The 17,778-nt window shown below is 41.6% G+C and overlaps 2 protein-coding genes across 2 annotated transcripts; both read left to right on the top strand.

The window, feature by feature from the left end:
• Positions 1–1,288: 1,288 nt before the first annotated feature.
• gpr146 (G protein-coupled receptor 146) lies at positions 1,289–9,259 on the top strand. The gene is made up of 2 exons (XM_047038785.1): positions 1,289–1,614; positions 5,772–9,259. Exon 2 carries the CDS (start codon positions 5,814–5,816, stop codon positions 6,813–6,815), a length of 1,002 nt encoding a protein of 333 aa, XP_046894741.1. The 5' UTR covers positions 1,289–1,614; positions 5,772–5,813; the 3' UTR covers positions 6,816–9,259.
• A 7,361-nt stretch (positions 9,260–16,620) lies between these two features.
• On the top strand, positions 16,621–17,724 carry gper1 (G protein-coupled estrogen receptor 1). The gene has a single exon (XM_047038875.1). The coding sequence runs from the start codon at positions 16,660–16,662 to the stop codon at positions 17,722–17,724; it is 1,065 nt and encodes a 354-aa protein (XP_046894831.1). The 5' UTR covers positions 16,621–16,659.
• The last annotated feature ends 54 nt before the right edge of the window (positions 17,725–17,778 follow it).

Here is a 17,778-nt window from a genome sequence, read left to right as displayed (position 1 = left end):
TGACTTGGAGTCTAACAAGATTAATGTAGCCTACACAATTAACAGCTAGGCTCGCTCACTTTTTCTGTAGGTTGCTAAGCAAATTAACATGCTGTAAGATTTGGGTCACACACTGACCAGCATTTAAAAGACTTATGACACGTCAGTGATAAATAGTCAAGGTGTAGTCAACTGGTTTTCCTGTTTTTTTTTTTTTTACTACATCATGATTTTTAAACTGACCATTGTTCAACCAGGGCAACATTCATCTGCCTTACTAAACCTTATGGGTCAGGATGATGGTTGCAGGTCATAAACAGTGAAAGACTGTATTTACAGTTGGGCCAACTTCTGTAATCCTTAATCTTCTCAGTAAACTCCAGTCACTTTACAAAGGGGTATTCATTTGTACAACAAAACGGTCTCTCATGAAGCTCATATTTCTAGACAGTCATGTTATCATGACAGCGGCCTACATAATATTATTCTGATCCATCAAGAATTTTTTATCAGTAATTGGGGGCCTTGTCAATAATCTTTTTGGGGGCATTTTGATCTTTTTTCTGAGAGAAAAGATTGCTGATTGTCGTCCGCCTATTCAAAAGAACACCCAAACCCAATGGGAAGATTAGAGTAGATTTGTCTGATTCCAGGATTTGTAAAATGTTTGTAACCTGCCTGTCTAGGCACATACAAGGCACCCAGCTCACGAATTACATCTCATCCCAACCCTGTCAAACCATCAATCCCTTTCACCCACGGAAATTAAAATACAATCTACTGCAAAACTTTCCTCAATCATACCACGTTTGCTTTTGACAGGTTTAGTGGATCTATTTGTGGACCAAACCCAATGAAACGCAGATGTGTAACGGATTATAGAGAAGAACATTTAAAAAGAAATGAAAAAGTAATTTATTTAACTGCATACGTAAATATTGTCAATTTTGTCAAACTTGCGTCATATCTTGCTTGAGTTTATGATAGGCCTACTTTAAATACAAATACGGAACGCAAACTATCTACAGGAAAATATACATTTATTGGGTATAGGTCTGAATGGCCTAAATGTAAGGGCGGGGGGGGTAAAATAAATAGGTTACAGTAACTGTCGACTAATTTCAAACCAAAGTAAAGCGTGCAGGACAGGACTATTTACTGTCTTCTTTGGAAAACCCACTGAGATGTTTTCGTATGAATAAGTGGGAAGGCTTTTGTTGTTTAGTAGCGTCGTCTGCCTGCAAGCCCCCCTTCTTCTTGCTCGGTCCAATGAGAACGTCGAGGGGCAGTCGGGCCTCATCGACCAAACGTAGGAGACAGTGGGGGAGGGTCACGTGTGTATACACTGTAGAGTTCAGTACCACTCATTTCGTAGTAAATCGCCAACGTCGTGCACTTTCGGGAACAAGCCGAGTTGAACGAGAAACGGGATTGCTAAATGTAGGCTTTTAGCCAACGACTTTAAGTAACTGCGTGAAAAGTTGTAGAGCCATCTTGTATTTATATTTTGAACAAATAGATAGAATCCAATACACGATTAGCCTACATGTAACTACAGAGAAATGTCAGTGGAAGTACTACAGCAAAACCTGATGCCTCCGTAGATCTTTCTTCTGGACAAACCTTACTTCTCTGGTGAGTTTTTTTGAAATACATATTCTGACTTGGACTATAATATTATTTTGACAGATTAGATTTCACAACTGCAATTTCAAGTATCCTAAATTATGATTGGAAATGTTTTATATTTGCTAAACTTGGAAAAATAAAAGATCGGGTAAAGCTTTCAATATCCTGCAAGCATCACCATCTTTTTGCTTTTACTGAAGTGACAACAATAGCCTATAACACATCCACTGTGATGCATCGTACATTGTTTCAAGTTGTAGAAGGCAGCCTACATGTAGCCTGCACAGTGCTGCCATAAAGCAAACCAGGCAGCTTCCCTAAGTAGGCTGAGACTTACTGTAACAGTTATACCTGAAAATAATATGGTAGGCTCAGCTCAGTATGAATAATTTCAGCATTCCTATTGTATTTGTATAGCGACTATATCCTCCGTTTCTACACATTTAAGAAACGGCTAATCAGCCGTTAAAAATAAACATTGTGACTTTCACGACAAAGTACTGGCTGTACAATAATAATAATAATAACATGTTCCACCTTCAACAGTTTGATGATTGTTTTTTATGGAGATCTGTGATCATTTCAAAATCTTTTGATTTGAAAACAGAGCGAATATGTCGTTCTTTTTGAACTGTTCTCCTGTTGCAGCCTGTAAATATAATCAAAGTATAGTGGTGCACTCCTATGTGTTTCATGTTGTGATACTGAAACTACCATTTTAATTACAAAGCAAACCATGTAACAATCACCATAGTGAGTTGGGTTTACTCCAGTGTTAAATAACTTGGTATTGCTCCTGTTGAAATACTTGCAAACAGGACATATCATCAGTAGTAGTGAAATACATTACTACTTATAATTATTCATTATATAGCTATGTAATGACCAAGGCCACTTTGACCTGAATTAAACACTGTAACCCCTGAGCTCTAAGTTTGAGGCCTGGGGTAGTTCGCTTCATGTGACTGAGGGGAGAGTAGGCGTAAGTGCCCTGGCTTAGTGAGTGTTAGCCTGTTTTTGCTGACCATTGAACTTCGACTTTTGTCGCTGGCCCGTAGCCTACCTATTGCATTGTGTCACTAGGAAGGCATCATGGTTTACCATAGATGATCCTGCTGAATACAGACTGCTGTTCACTATGGTGTGTGTATTTGTAAAGGAGTTGAAACTGTAGCTATTCTTGTGTCACAAACACCATTTTCAATGCATGATGCAATCTAATTATAATAGAACATTTGTATGAAATAAGCCTAGTTAGCATGGCTTCTCTTGAACCCATACTAAAAGGAATGGTAGTGTTTTAACTCATATGCAAGACGGTAGAGGTTCAGGGTATGCCTGGTCTATACCCTGTCTTCGTATGCAAGTTCTAGATAGATGATATTATAGTGATTTATTATGCAGTGTTAACTGGCTTTGATCTGTTCAACGTTTCCTTAAACAACCAGTTCTGAACAGGCTGAGCAGACATCTTCAGAGAAAATCCTATATCACTACTCATTTAAAATGCTGCTCAAGGCATATAAAGAGCAGGTGTATCTCATAAAGCCATTCATAAGAGATGAAGGATGTTCATTGGTGGAATTATTCATTCAAAACATGCAAGTGTCTAAGCCACTCCACCCTTCCCTCAGCAAAGTGCGATGATGCCATTTACAGGAATATGTGAAGAAAAATACAGTTTGGGACTGTACTATGTTTAGGAGGTTGGATCAAATGTATTTGTGTGAAATGACATTCAGTTGCATATACATTTGATTTTGGCTACTGTAGAGTTGTATGCAGGGTTGTTGACACTTCTGTGTGTGAAAACCTGAGTCACCGAAATACAGGCACTCCACCACAACACTTCAATCCAGCTCTACTGCAGGCGAGTGTGAAGAATCATGTGACATCACTTTCTTAGAAACGCCTGTACATTCCAGTGGGGCTGTAAGGGGTGTGGGCAGAGCATGTCATACTATTCCCATCGGCCCAGAAGAACCCAGTTCAAAATGCGAAAAACGCCAAACTCATCTACGTCAACCTCACAACACCCAGTCTGTGGGGAGAGGAGGACGTGCTGTAGCAGACCGCTCCTACAGGGATTTTTGAGCTAATTTCATTTGACTAAGGAGACAGTGTGAAAAGTTCACAGTGCCTTAAACCAGGTGTACTCTAATATGTCAGTGAAAGTAAGATTGGGGAAAAATTGGTCTTAAAGCTTTTCCCAGCTGTATGCATGTTTTGCATCTCAGTTCTTTCATCTGCCAGGCCAGATTATGTCACTATCTCTTATGAGATAAACAATGAAAAACATCAAATGAAAGACATGAAAATGACTTTACATGAAGTAAATATATCATCTCCAGGCAGAATGTAGTGTTGTTGTGTGGATATTAAAAGTAGGTCTTCTCATGCTTTAAAGTCAGTATTCAGAGTTTATAACTGTTCATAGGAGAAAACTCATACAGCCCAGTATGTAGGCTATTTGGTGTAGCATTACTATAGCCCACAGTCAATTATTAAAAGCGTGTTCATTGTTCCAAAGAAGATGACATGAACATGATGACATGGGTTGGAGGACAGAACCTATGGTTGCTGATAAACCTTCATGTCTTCATACTATACCGCAAATCAGATTAAATTCAGAGAAACATTCAAGACCACAGTTCTTGAATTCTTGAGGACCTAGTGCTCCCTTCCCATTTCCACCAGACTCTTCGCTACAACCAGCAGGAGAGGTGTTAAAGAAATGACTTTGCTCTCCTATATGAATGATATGAGAAAGTCTTGTTCGGCGTGTGTCCCCAGGCCTCAACAGTCCCTCAGTAGTGGGGTTATGTACTGTAAGTGAATGGAGGAATGTGCTCTTTTACAGGCATTTTCCCTCAGCATCCTCCAAACTAAACTATCCTTCTACCCAGTGTTCCGAAACACTGTCTTGAGATTGTGTCCTTGAAAAGTATTGCCAGGTTTATTATCAGTCATTGGTGTATGATTGCAAACAAGGGTGTTTTGTGTTATGTTTAATTGGGAATTTGTTTGTAAGTGATTTTGTGTCAATTCTTTTGGTTTCATTTATTACTGTGAATAGAAGAAGCTGGAACTGTGTCCTTGAAAATCCTCACTCAGTTCATTCATGCTGTACATAAGCTCTTTTGTGAGCTTATGCTTTCATGTCTTCTTTAGATGAATTAATTAGAGGTAATGTTCAAATATGATCTGAGTTGGCATGTTCTAGCGAGAGACAGAGTGTTATGTAACTCTGGTTTTAATGAGCTGCGTCTGTGGGGCTTGATCCCCAGTCCAGCCTTCCCCTGCATGTCCCAGGCATTCTCTCTGACCTTGCCCTGAACTCTAACCTCATACTCAGCCCATGCTGACCCCACCGCTGGCCAGCAAAGGACCTGCAACACATTTTACCCTGCATAAATCTACCCATCACTAGGCAACATGCTTCTACTCTACGTGCCTCTCCCTCTCTCTCTTTTTTTGGGGGGGGGAGACAGGGGGGGAGACAGGGGACTAGTAACCTGAGCAGAAGGTGTCCACGCTTTGGTGAGAATGGACGAGCCAGATCAGCTTGTAGAGTGGGCCTAGGGAAGGAGGAGTTCTTTTGATCTGGCTTGCCATGCGAAGGGCACAAGGGCAGCCCTCTGCAGGGTGCCTGGCCTGCATGTGACTGGGACAGGGAACAGAGCGAGGTGGAGAGAGCAAGTATGCAGGGGTGTCAGACAAATGCAGTTTTGTATTCTTCCAAGAAAAGAAGGACCTCAATTGCTCTGGCAAGTGCAGTCCTAAAACTGGATAGAACGTTTTGAAGCCAGAGCCAGCCAATGAGACATATTGTGAGGAGTTTGTATTCATCCAATGAAAAGCAATGGAGTAGAATTAATAGCGTTATCCCAAGAATAATAGCCATGCCGTGTCTGGCCTGTTTGTCTGTGAGTGGGCTCACTTTCTTTTCTGCTCAGCAGAGCGTTTTATAAAAGACACAAGAATGCCAGAAACCAATGAGACTAATCAAGTTATGCAACACATTATGAAGCTAAAACACACAGTATTGTCCACAATGTATTCAAATAATATACGAGAAAGTATTTGCAACTATGCAGTCATAAGTAATATGATAGTAGTTGATCTGATGACTAATGGAGGTTTTCTCTCTCTTGCTTCCCCAGCTGACTGAGCGAGTGAAAGCTTATCTCTGAGGGAGCCTAGCAATGTGGACCTGTATGGTTTACAATGAGACAGACTCCGGGGTGGACAACCGGCTCTGCCAGGACTTTGGACTCATCCTGTCTGTCTTTTCCCTCATCTACCTCATGGTGTGCTTCCCCGTGGGGCTGTGTTACAACGCCCTGCTGGTGGTGGTCAACCTCTCCAACAAGGTGTCCATGACCATGCCGGACGTCTACTTTGTCAACATGGCCATCGCAGGCCTGGTGCTCAACCTGGTGGCCCCCGTGGCCTTGATGGGGCCCAGCTTCACCCGGTGGCCCGTGTGGGAGTACAACAACGAGGTGTACATCACCCTGCTCATCCTGTTCAACATCTCCTCCCTGGTCATCATGTACTCCACCACGCTGCTCAGCCTGGACTATTACATCGAGCGGGCGCTGCCTCGGACCTACATGTCCAGCGTGTACAACACCAAGCACGTGTGCGGCTTCATCTGGGGCGGGGCCGTGCTCACCAGCTTCTCCTCGCTGCTCTTCTACGTGTGCAACCACGTCTCCACCAAGATCATCGAGTGCTCCAAGATGCAGAACAAGGAGGCGGCCGACGCCATCATGATGTTCATCGGCTACGTGGTGCCGGCAGTGGCGGTGCTGTACGCCTTCGTTCTCATCCTGCGCATCAGGAAGGAGTCCACGCCCCTGGATCAGGACTCGGCCCGCCTGGACCCCTCGATACACAGGCTCCTGCTGGCCTCTGTGTGCATGCAGTTTGTCTTGTGGACGCCGTACTACATGACCCTGTTGGTGCACACTGTCGCCGGGGCGCCGGGGAGTCATGGCAACAGGCAGCGCCTCACCACCTACTATTTCCTGAGGTGTCTGTCGGAGCTGTTGGCCTTTTCCAGCAGCTTCGCCATGCCTCTCATGTACAGGCAGATGAACAAGAACTTCTCCCATAAACTCCAGCGGCTGCTAAAGAGGCTGCACTGCGGAGAGCAAGCCTGCCCTCACGAACGCTCCACAGTGCAACAAGTGGCGACATGAAGAAGGGCGCCGCCTGTCCCTTCTACGCGCACTAGCAAGCCTGCACTTATCCAAGACCCCCAAAGAGCCAGCACACGACCTTAGAGGTCCGCAATGGGTCCCTCACTACTTGAGCGAGGTCCATCTTGTGAAGAAGCCACGGAATCTTCAGTGACTTTCCAGAACATTTGAGTGTATTCGTCCGGTTGTGGAGAGGACAAACCAAGCAGAAACCACTAAGTGCTGTTTTATTCGTGAGAGTGCAAGCAAGCTTTTACCTTGAGCTCCTGTTCCCTAGACTGAGAAAAAGCCTATGCTTTCCAGATATATCTTTACTAATCAGATCCAGGTGATCCACCCACACTGTAAAGACTGGGGTCTGGATGAGGCTCTGACATGACACCAGGTTCTAAAAGAAGTTTGTAAAGAGTTACATAGAGAGACATAATACATTGAAATAGACGTTTACTGGATATTGAGTTCTGAATTCTTTCTTTCATGAAGCATGTCGAAACCTTGCTAGTAATTCAGCATGTTGACACATTGCTAGGAATGGAGCGTAATGAGAATGGCCGTTAATGGCCATCCAGTACTGTGGGGCTTCTGCGCCTCATTGTAAGTCTTCTGTTTATGTCAGTCCAGTTTTACTGTGTTTGTACATAGAGTAAAGCTTTGCACACATGTTCGTCTATCGAATTACATACTAAAATACATGTCCTCATTCTCCCATCCCTATGGTATTGTATTGATCATTCTAATGGCTAACAAAGGTCTTCTAAGAGCTTAAATTCAGGGTACAGACATGGTCAGTTTACCTCGTGTCCCAAGATGATTTCCAATAACTGCCTGAGGACAGCACTTTGCAACAGCTAAATATGTGTGTGTGTGTGTGTGTGTTTGTGTGTGTGTAAGGGGGGGTCCTTTCCATTCCTCAGTATCCGATCAGTGCTGCTCAGATGCATTTAAAGGTGATCTCCTCATCACCCTTTACAGCTGCTTTACCACCTAATCCCCTTCATGGCTAAAACATCAAATGAATCTGGTTCACAGTAAAGGAACAAAGTATTATTTTGTTAATTTTAAGGACATCGTCGCTTAAACATATGCTATGAAGCCTGCAATTATTTTGTTTTCACGGAGAGGGTCAGTTTTGTCATGGTAAAAAGCCAATACAATTATAAGCTATAGCCTGTATTTAAGCATTGCTAGTTCTTGCCTGGGAACCAGACGAGTCAGTCAGGTCATGTTTTGTTTGCTCTGGCAGATACAGTCTGACCACCCTCTCAGATAGATATCCACCAGGCCTGGACAGTGCTGGTTCATCAAAACTGTTTATCTTATTTTGGGCGGGGTTGACACAATGACTGTACAGAGGAGCCATTGAGACATTTTCATAAACAACCTAGATGAAGTTTCATTGCGCTGATAAGTTGTATCTATCCAATTGCGTCCAGCGGCATTTTGGTATATGATAACGCCCCTTGGAAATTGAAAATGAACTTAGAGGTTCCAGACCAATATGCATTTGCAAATTGGTCTGGCTATTCCAGGCTTAGCTACTGCAGGTATAAAACACAAACTCACTCATGTTACTCATGCACTCCGTGAGTAATATCGTCAATTAGGGATATCACCATGAAGACTAAAAATGAGTCCACATCCAGTTAATGATTGTTGAAACCTAGATCAAAGTCCTGTTGATTCACATTAGATCTATGGCAGGGCCAGTCATTTCCTATTGTATACACTGCTTTTGGTAGACATAGCTAACTGAAATGGTGTGAATCTGAAAGTTATTGAATCATGGGTCCAAACATTTCCAGTGAAATGAAAGTGAAATAATGTACATCATTCTAAGAAATGAAATTACAGTGAAAACTGATTCTGAAACTATGGAGTTGAAATCTATAAGTGAAACCATTATTCTAGACACTCTGATAGTGAAATTAATGACAGGAAGTGATCATTTGGAAGTGAAAAGAGGAACAATATCATGTCTTAGAATGTCTGGCACCTTCATCTCTCTCTCTTTTCATGTTGAGCCATTGTAATCTACCAAATTGAGAATATAAAACAAATATGAGTACTGTATGTGGGAATTGTAGAGCTTGATATTCTTATAAATCCACCTATATAAACAAAGTCAAGAATGTATTTAATGTCATGAGGTCTAGCTACAAAACCATGAAACCTCATAGGTCAAGATGAATCCAGTTTCAGATGTGATGCTTTTGTGACTGTGTATATACTCGTATATAAGTATAAAAGAAATAAAGGTTCTGTATATATTGTAAGCTAAAGATTTAGTAGATGAACACCATGCCCTTCCCCAAATACAGTGTTATTTTCTGAGAGATATATTTAGATACTGTAGCATCAGTAATCTTCACTATTATCTATTGAGTCTAAGACTGTTGAAACAATAAACTAACATAAACAATAACGGTCATTTCCATTGTTTGTCTTGTTTGTATTGCTTTGTATTTAGAGCTGCTTTGTGGTTCATAGATGGAATAATGATAGTGTTCATGACTGAAGTCTTAGAATACTGCCAGCAATGTACAGCAGAAACCAGGCATCTGTGTCATCTTGCAACATAATTAGGTTTGGTTGCCCATAACCACAGCCATTTGTAACGTTTAAAAAAAAGAACAAAAAAAGCTTGTTCGTCTGTTTTCTCAATGGCATCTGGAATAGAAGGTTTTCCCTTCTTTGGAATCAACAAGCTATTCCCATGGATGGTTGAGTCAATCATAAGTTGATGAACTCTGTTCTTTCCTCTTTGGTACAAGTATAGACTTGTTGTGTTGTGTTCCACCATCTACTATCCCAGAAAATATTTTGGGGAGATTATGCTTTTATGGACTGATGTGTTTCCCTTCCAAATGCCATAACCTAATGCTTTTCTTGAGCCTACTGAATGCCAGACTACCTGAGTTATCTTAATATTCTTGTAACCATCCCATAGCAAGTCTGAGTCGGTTGGTGGAGATGCACACAGAATCACACAGAAAAATTCGGCTTAGAAATGAGTCTCTCAACTCATGGCACTGTAAACACTAGCGTGCTTGTGGTGTGTCCATTGACCACGTGATTAAGAAATGGGGAAAACAGCAACATTCCTGTCATTCTAAGAATTGTTTTGACTTCCGTGGGCAAATGCAGTCCCATTTTCTTTTGGTCATTCTCAACAAGAACAATGTTGTCTTGATATACACGATAACCAGGGCTGTGTGGTGCCTGCTGTGTGAGTCATCTGAGGGAGATAAGAGCTGAAGGAGCCTGATTAAAAACACTGAAATGGTAGGAGCTGAAATAGAAAGCTCTTATAGGATGAAACGTCGAACCAAGAAGAGGATAAACATGGATCATAGCAGAAGCATCATGTGGAGATGCTAATAGATAGAAGATATAGGCGTTGAGACTAGGGCTGAAATCCCTTCCTTTCTGAACAGTTTGAGTCCACAATTGTAATTATTTCAGGAGACATCAAATTTTAGCTCAACCAAATTGTCACCATATTATGATTTTATTATCTTCACAGAAAACCTTTTAATCTACTTAAAGAGAATGCTACGTTAACACTTTAACGTCAAATGGTACTGTAAGGTTTGTAATACTTCAGTGTTATAGATCTGCAGAGCAAAGAAACAAGGCAGCAATAGTTTGAAAGAGAAAAGCTTGAAATATACTGACTGTACATCTGGAAATGATGTGATAGCGTAATGAATAGGGAATGGTTGCCATGGATACAGTTCTCCTTGGAGAACTGAAGTTTCATGGGGCATTTCGACTCCAAAGCCACTCAAGAAAACAAAACAATGATAACCCATCTGTCCACTTTATGACGGCAGGTTGGATATTTACATTTTTGGAAATGAAGAAGTACATGTGGCGCCACTGAAACGTTTTCTACTTCGAAGTGGTCATGATTCATAAGCACTGAAAGAGGAACGGGCCTTCAGTCAGACATTCACTTCAGATGTTACCCAACTATAGCCTGAAGATGGATGTGATGACATGACCCTATGCCTGGACACAATGCATTCACTGTTGTCACAGGAACACAGTCTCTGAGCTTTGCTCAGCAGATGGTCGGGTCTAAAGTAGTATATCCTCTCTATTTAGACCTGCCACGTTGTAGAACTTTTCTTGTCTAGCGATATTTTGATCAAATTATGTGTATTTAAAACCTTCCTCACTCTAAACCTGTGCTCTGAAACATGAAACATCTTGTCTAGATAATGACGTTTATTCAATCACATTGAATAGGAGTCCAAATCAGATTTATCATGTGGAATCCACTTTACATGCATCACGTTACATGTAAATGTAGAAAAGAACATCAGACCACCGATGTAGGTCCTTGCAGAACATTTTGATTGTCACTTAAAGTGTTTAATTGGCTGTTAACCAGATCCACCACACCATCTGGAGGAAGTTATTTTAGAGAATTCAGGACATTTTAGGGAATTTGATTCGCTGTTGTGTGTACCTGTTGCGTAAGGAAGCATGGTGTTGTGAAAGATCCTCACTGTTACTGATGATTCTAATAATAACACTTTTGTCTCCCCAAATTGCTTGTCATTGATTAGTTTGTTTTTCGCTGATTTGTGGAATTAAAAACCAATGTATCAAACAATCAGTCAAACCATCGAATTTACGTTTGTTTTAACAGCACAATCAGCATAAGAATCTTAAAAAGAATGGCACTGTAAGAGGCTATTAGCCTCTGGAAACACCTGACCGAATTAAGACTCCTGGCATGAGAAGTCCTATAGAAAAGAGGTTTGGGTGAGGGAAGGTTTACTTTGACACTATTTAAAATCTACCCCCACCCCCCCCCCCCCCCCCCCCCCCCCACCCCTTCCTCTCAGCTCTGGGAAGACAACCAAGCCACCAGATGGTTGAAACGTGATCCACCGTTCTTCTTCTGCCAGCCTTGTCGTTTTCCCTCCTTTCACGTGAACAAGAGAATCAAATCTACAATAACAATGTAAAAATCCAATGTCAGCAAAAATATCCAATTGGGTCCTGGAACCACTAGAGAAGAGTCTGTCTGTAGGATGTTCCATTCAGCTTGTGGTCGGGGGCCTGGGAGACATGTTGGGAGTCAGCCGCACATCATGCAAAGCTGTTAAGTAAAGGCAGATGAATGTACTCCTCACACCCTACTTTTTTCCAAGTGATTAGAGCTGACGACCTCCCACTTCCAAACCACAGACAGCAACCTCTCACTGGTAGCCATCCATAACGTTTGTCATGTCACTAAAACATTGAATCTCTGCTCATTATTCCCCTGAGAACATCATCTAAGCACAGATCTCCTCACTATGGCTAATTAACATGTGATACAGCTATTCACAAAAGACTAAACAAACAAAGCAGAGAGGATGAAAGAGGAGGTCAATTTGGCCTCCTGTCTCCACAAAGCCATGGTCTGGTAGCTTGGTAGACAGCTGTAGGAAACACTGTGGGGTCAGAAAGACTGGTGCACTGGCCAGTCTGACAGCTGGGCCTTCTCAGACCTCACAGGAGCGTGTGTGAGTACAGTATGTGTGGTTTGTATGTGTGTGCGTGTTGCAATCCTCACATTGACTAATCCATGGTCAGTGCCCTTTGACATTTAGAGAGGGGACAGTATAGATCCACATGACTACTTGTTCCTGAACAACGAGAAACCAAAAACCATGCTAGACCAAACAACAACTACTAATCTTTTTTGGATTAAGGCCTGTATATTTATTTTCGCTTGCAAGGCCCTAAAACTCCTCAATAAAGGTGTTGCAAGTCTTTCAGAAAAGGTCTTGCTGACATGAGAAAAAACACAATCAATAATTAATACTAGTGCGCTGCCCAGTGGCCATTACTGGAACTGATGTGTGTTGCCTCGCAAGAAAACATACTGACATCTTCAGGACAGAAATGAACATGAAAATGTACACCATTTTCTTTGTTACTCTTCAATACCATGCCCTTCAAAGGCAGTATGACTGAAACCATTAAAACTTTCCTGCGTGGTCTTTACACTTTTATGAGAGAAAGCAATGTCATTGTATGCCAAAAAGCGTTTCCAGTATGATGAAAGGTCACTGAATATAAAAGGTTTGACACATCAGACATTAAGAACATTTTGTAAAATCCATAGAAATCCCTCTGAAACATTTGAGGATAGTGACTGAATCCAATAATACAAATAAATCAGCTATAGGAGACTATTTATTTAAGCCTAATATTGAAAGCATTCCCTTTGTCTTAAATTTCCTTTTAAATAAACGTTATCCTGGAAAAAGATACTGTCTGGAATCAGTCAGTGTCACAATCTCCCATTCACCCTTCGCACCAAGCAATATTTAGAGCAAGTTTTATGTCATTATGTGCCCGAATGTAATGTGTGAATATGTGACAAAACTGTCTCCATGGTGTCTGGGTAGGTTGTGGTTCCAGGAAGTGTTACCGCTTTGCTGTAAGTTATTTCTCAACTTGGTTAACCCTGTCCTCAGCAGCCCTATACGTTTCACGTTGGGCTAACACACAGAGGCAGTCAAATCAATGAGAAATGATATGCGATGTTATTTGAAACTCTACTACTTATTTTCAAATTGCTTTGTGTATAATTTCTCTATTCTATCCTTATTCCATTCCATCATAATCTATTACTACACAGCAACATAAAAATTGAATAGAAAACATTTGAGACAGAAAAAACTTTCTAGGTTAATAAGAATTGCGATGTCATTAAATGGTCATAAGTGGATATTGGAGATTGCTTTACCAAAAGAAGATCCAAGTTAACATCCCCCTAACCCTGGAAAGCCCAATCATCTCCATACCAAGTTTCACTTATGTAATAACTTGTGCTGTTACACTGCAGTTCCAAAATAACTGCTAAATGTTATTATAAGTATTGTTACTTAAAGTAACATTAATGCAAAGTGTTGTCATATATTCTATTTTACTGTATAGCAATTTTTGTTAAGTGATTAATGAATAAATAACAAAATAATTTTTTTTATGAGAGCACAAACACTCATACAGCTCTTAATATTGACATTCACATTGAGACACATTTTTTTTGAGACTTTATTAGTCCTCCATGCACACAATCAATTTTCAAGCGGCAACAGTGAAAGTTGCTATGGTGATATTAATTATGATCATATTTGCTGTTCTGAGAGTATTTGTAATTTGCATGCAATCATGCAAGGAATAATAACAGCATTAGTCCTGCCCCTAAACATGTATCTAATACAATTTACTGTGGATGTCAAGCCTAAACAGCATGAATACCGTACTAACATCATCAAAACATTACATTCTCTTCTCTGTGTCTAATATGTCTCTTTCTATACAGGTACAACTGTCACTCTCAGATGATAGTTACGCAATACATGGAAAAGATCTGGTTAAGAAAAAGCTTCCTCTTTGTAATCAAGACCAGAAAACATTTCCCTTTGCCTCCTTGAGTCTGTCCGTAATATACTGAGGACTGAACACAGATAGTTGACTTAGTGCGTTGATTCAACAGATAGTTCCAATGAGCAGATGGCCATGTCTAAACACAGGCAGTTCTGTGCACTGTCAGATATCGTTGCTTTTACAAGGACACCACCCTACATTTCCCAGGATCCACTGTAGACAGGATTTGTAGATAACATTATTTATAATGTTTTACCTTGGAGCTATAGCACTTGACAATGACATCTAACAGGAGTGGTTCATACCTCCTCTGAACAGATATATAGAACACTTCTTTCCGGTTTAAGATGGTCAGTTGTCCTGTTCAGCCTTGGCAACATGCCTGCTGCTCAGAGGATGTTAGGGGGTATAGGTGGGAGGAGGAGAGAGTCAGTGGAAGGGTGGTGTGTGAGTGAGGAAGCGTGGTCATAAACAAAGCAGTTTCTTCAGTGAGGTCTAGTTATTAGCTACTGCATCTATCTGAGTGTTCTCCTCTGTGACTTTTCACTGCCTTCTTCTCCTGGTCTGCTTTTGCTCTCCCCTGCCTCCCTCTGTTAAGGTTGGGCTGAACAGCAGGTGATGCAGGGAGGGAAGCGTCAACTGGATATGGGGATTACAATCTGTGGCACTCTGCTGACTTCTACACTAAGACTCTACTCTGGCTGGACAACGAACACAAAAAAGACAAGTAAGTGCTTTTCTATCAGAGTATCTGTATTATATTGTAGCTGTTCATATGATTCAAAAATATATCAACAAAGAAACAGTCCCTTATAATAGGACAACAGGAGGAACACCTTGATTCAATGAAACATGACATGAAAAAACATTGACTAATAGGTGGAATGGCTCAAACAAATTAATATTAGTAATCCTCTATGATAGAGTTATTTGTGCATTTAATACAAACTCGCTTTGGGTGACCTGTGATTGTCTAGGTTCCAAATCTTTTGTGGAAGATGACCAAATGAACACGAATGGGTGATGTATAATTGATCTAGTCTTCATCTTGCCTGGCTACATGTCTAGACTGGTCGAGAGACCCAACTCCCCAGAGAGCTTCTATCTCTACCAAATGTCTCGCTGGGGCATTATTTAATAAGCTCAAGTTGGTGAAAAAAAAAATAACAGCTTGAGTCAAAACAAAAGAACCACACTAAGTCAACCAAGTTTAATAGGGTGAACTTTCATTAAATTGACTTTCCATGGCTATTCCCTTTGTGGGGGCTAAACCTGCCCTTGCGTCCCCTTCTGATGTCCTGTGCATACATTCTGCATAGGTTATTACCGTGTCTCGCTCACAGGTAGGTATTAGCTCTGAAAAGATCTTCCTTTCATGTCTGGGACACTTGCTGAAGGGTTTGATAAACGTTTTGATTGCAATCATCTGTGAAAACATTCTGTGAATTGTTTTCTGAATCTGAATGGTTTTATTGTATTTCATAATATTGAGCCTATTCATGGAACTAAATGCGGTTAATACTGCCATACTGTTGTTTATACGTCATATTATTCACCGTTGTTTAAATATCAAAATAATGTCAAAGACATTATAATGTGTACTAAGTTTAGAAGTTGTGCTGATTCTTCAATGTCAATCTAAAAACCTCTTCATCTACCATGTTCACCTATTAATATCAATACTGACTAGATAAGGCTGAGCTAAGATTAGCTGAGGCTTTCAAAGCAGCTCTTTAATGCATGTGTTTAAGTCTGTAACCTGCATTTTAATGTTCATGGTTATAGTCTACATACAACTACAGAGGTCCAATAATGTTTAGATCAGCTATCATCAAAATTGGAAACAAACTGTATGGTTCACACTTTTCGATATGTTTTCAAAAACCTGTAAGTCTACCCACAAAGTATTCCGGGCCAAATGTTGGACCGTAAATCGAAACCTTTTTTCCTGTAATGACTTCTTTCTGTCCTCCTCAGCTCAGGTGTCACATTAATAGCGTCACAGGCTGAGGTTTGCTGAATAAAGATGCTCATGGACTGGAGGAGACAAGCCAGCACTGGAATCAGAACGTGTGAAAAACAAACTGCTCAAAAAAAGAAAAAGAAGCACACGCCGTGAACCACTGACCATATGGTTTGACTCTATGCTATGGATTATATATGCATTCGCAGCCTCCACAGATAAGGCTACGTCAAAACATGGAGGGGCCTGTCTTTGTTGTCTGTGTCCTCAGGCATATTCTAACAGGTAAACTTTGATATCAACATGGGTGCAAATATCCCATAGACTTTATTTAAAGAACTGACTGCTGTCAGCAAGCAAACGCAGCATAGATGAGACACCTTTTTGAGACAGAGTACTGGATACTGTCACAATGCCATTATGTAGCAGATATAGGACATATGACCTATAATTCAGGACATCCAAAACGGAGATACAATCAGTATGGAAGTGCAGGGCACCTCTTTGGTTCAATTAAATGTAAATGGTTTGGAACAACTGAACACCTCATATGACTACAACATTAGCGATGTAAGTGAGAACCCAGAGACCTATCAATACTACGTCATTGGCCTCTTCCTCTCCTGCCTCTACACCATACTCCTGTTTCCAATTGGATTCATCGGGAATATACTTATTCTGGTGGTGAATCTCAACCACAGGGAGAAGATGACCATCCCTGACCTTTATTTTGTCAACCTGGCTGTGGCGGACCTCATTTTGGTAGCCGATTCTCTCATCGAGGTGTTCAATCTGAACGAGAAATACTATGACTATGCTGTCCTCTGCACCTTCATGTCCCTGTTCCTGCAGGTCAACATGTACAGCAGCATCTTCTTTCTGACGTGGATGAGCTTCGACCGCTACGTAGCCCTGGCCAGTTCAATGAGCAGCAGCCCTCTGAGGACCATGCAGCATGCCAAGCTCAGCTGCACCCTAATCTGGATGGCCTCCATCATAGCCACCCTACTCCCCTTCACCATCGTGCAGACCCAGCACAGGGGAGAGGTGCACTTCTGCTTTGCTAACGTCTTTGAGATCCAGTGGCTGGAGGTGACAATTGGCTTCCTGGTGCCCTTCTCCATCATTGGCCTGTGCTACTCTCTGATCGTACGTAAACTCATGCGAGCCCAGAAACACCGGGGCCTGTGGCCACGGAGGCAGAAGGCCCTGCGGATGATTGTCGTCGTGGTTCTGGTGTTCTTCATCTGCTGGCTGCCGGAAAACGTCTTTATTAGCATCCAGTTGCTCCAGGGGACGGCGGACCCTGCCCAGCGCAGTGCCACCACCCTGTGGCATGATTATCCTCTCACAGGCCACATTGTAAACCTGGCAGCTTTTTCCAACAGCTGCCTGAACCCCATCATCTACAGCTTCCTGGGTGAAACCTTTAGGGACAAGCTGCGGCTATTTGTCAAGCAAAAGGCCAGCTGGTCCGTGATCTACCGCTTCTGTCACCACACTCTGGATTTACACATCCCTGTTAGAAGTGAGGTGTCAGAGGTGTGACGCCTGGTTCCTGGTCATTGGACAGGATTCAGCCTTCATTTCAGTATAGTCACA

Source organism: Hypomesus transpacificus, chromosome 17 (assembly GCF_021917145.1).
Source record: "Hypomesus transpacificus isolate Combined female chromosome 17, fHypTra1, whole genome shotgun sequence".
In the NCBI taxonomy this organism is placed as follows: Eukaryota; Metazoa; Chordata; class Actinopteri; order Osmeriformes; family Osmeridae; genus Hypomesus; species Hypomesus transpacificus.
This window is presented reverse-complemented; position numbering and strand designations above follow the sequence as displayed.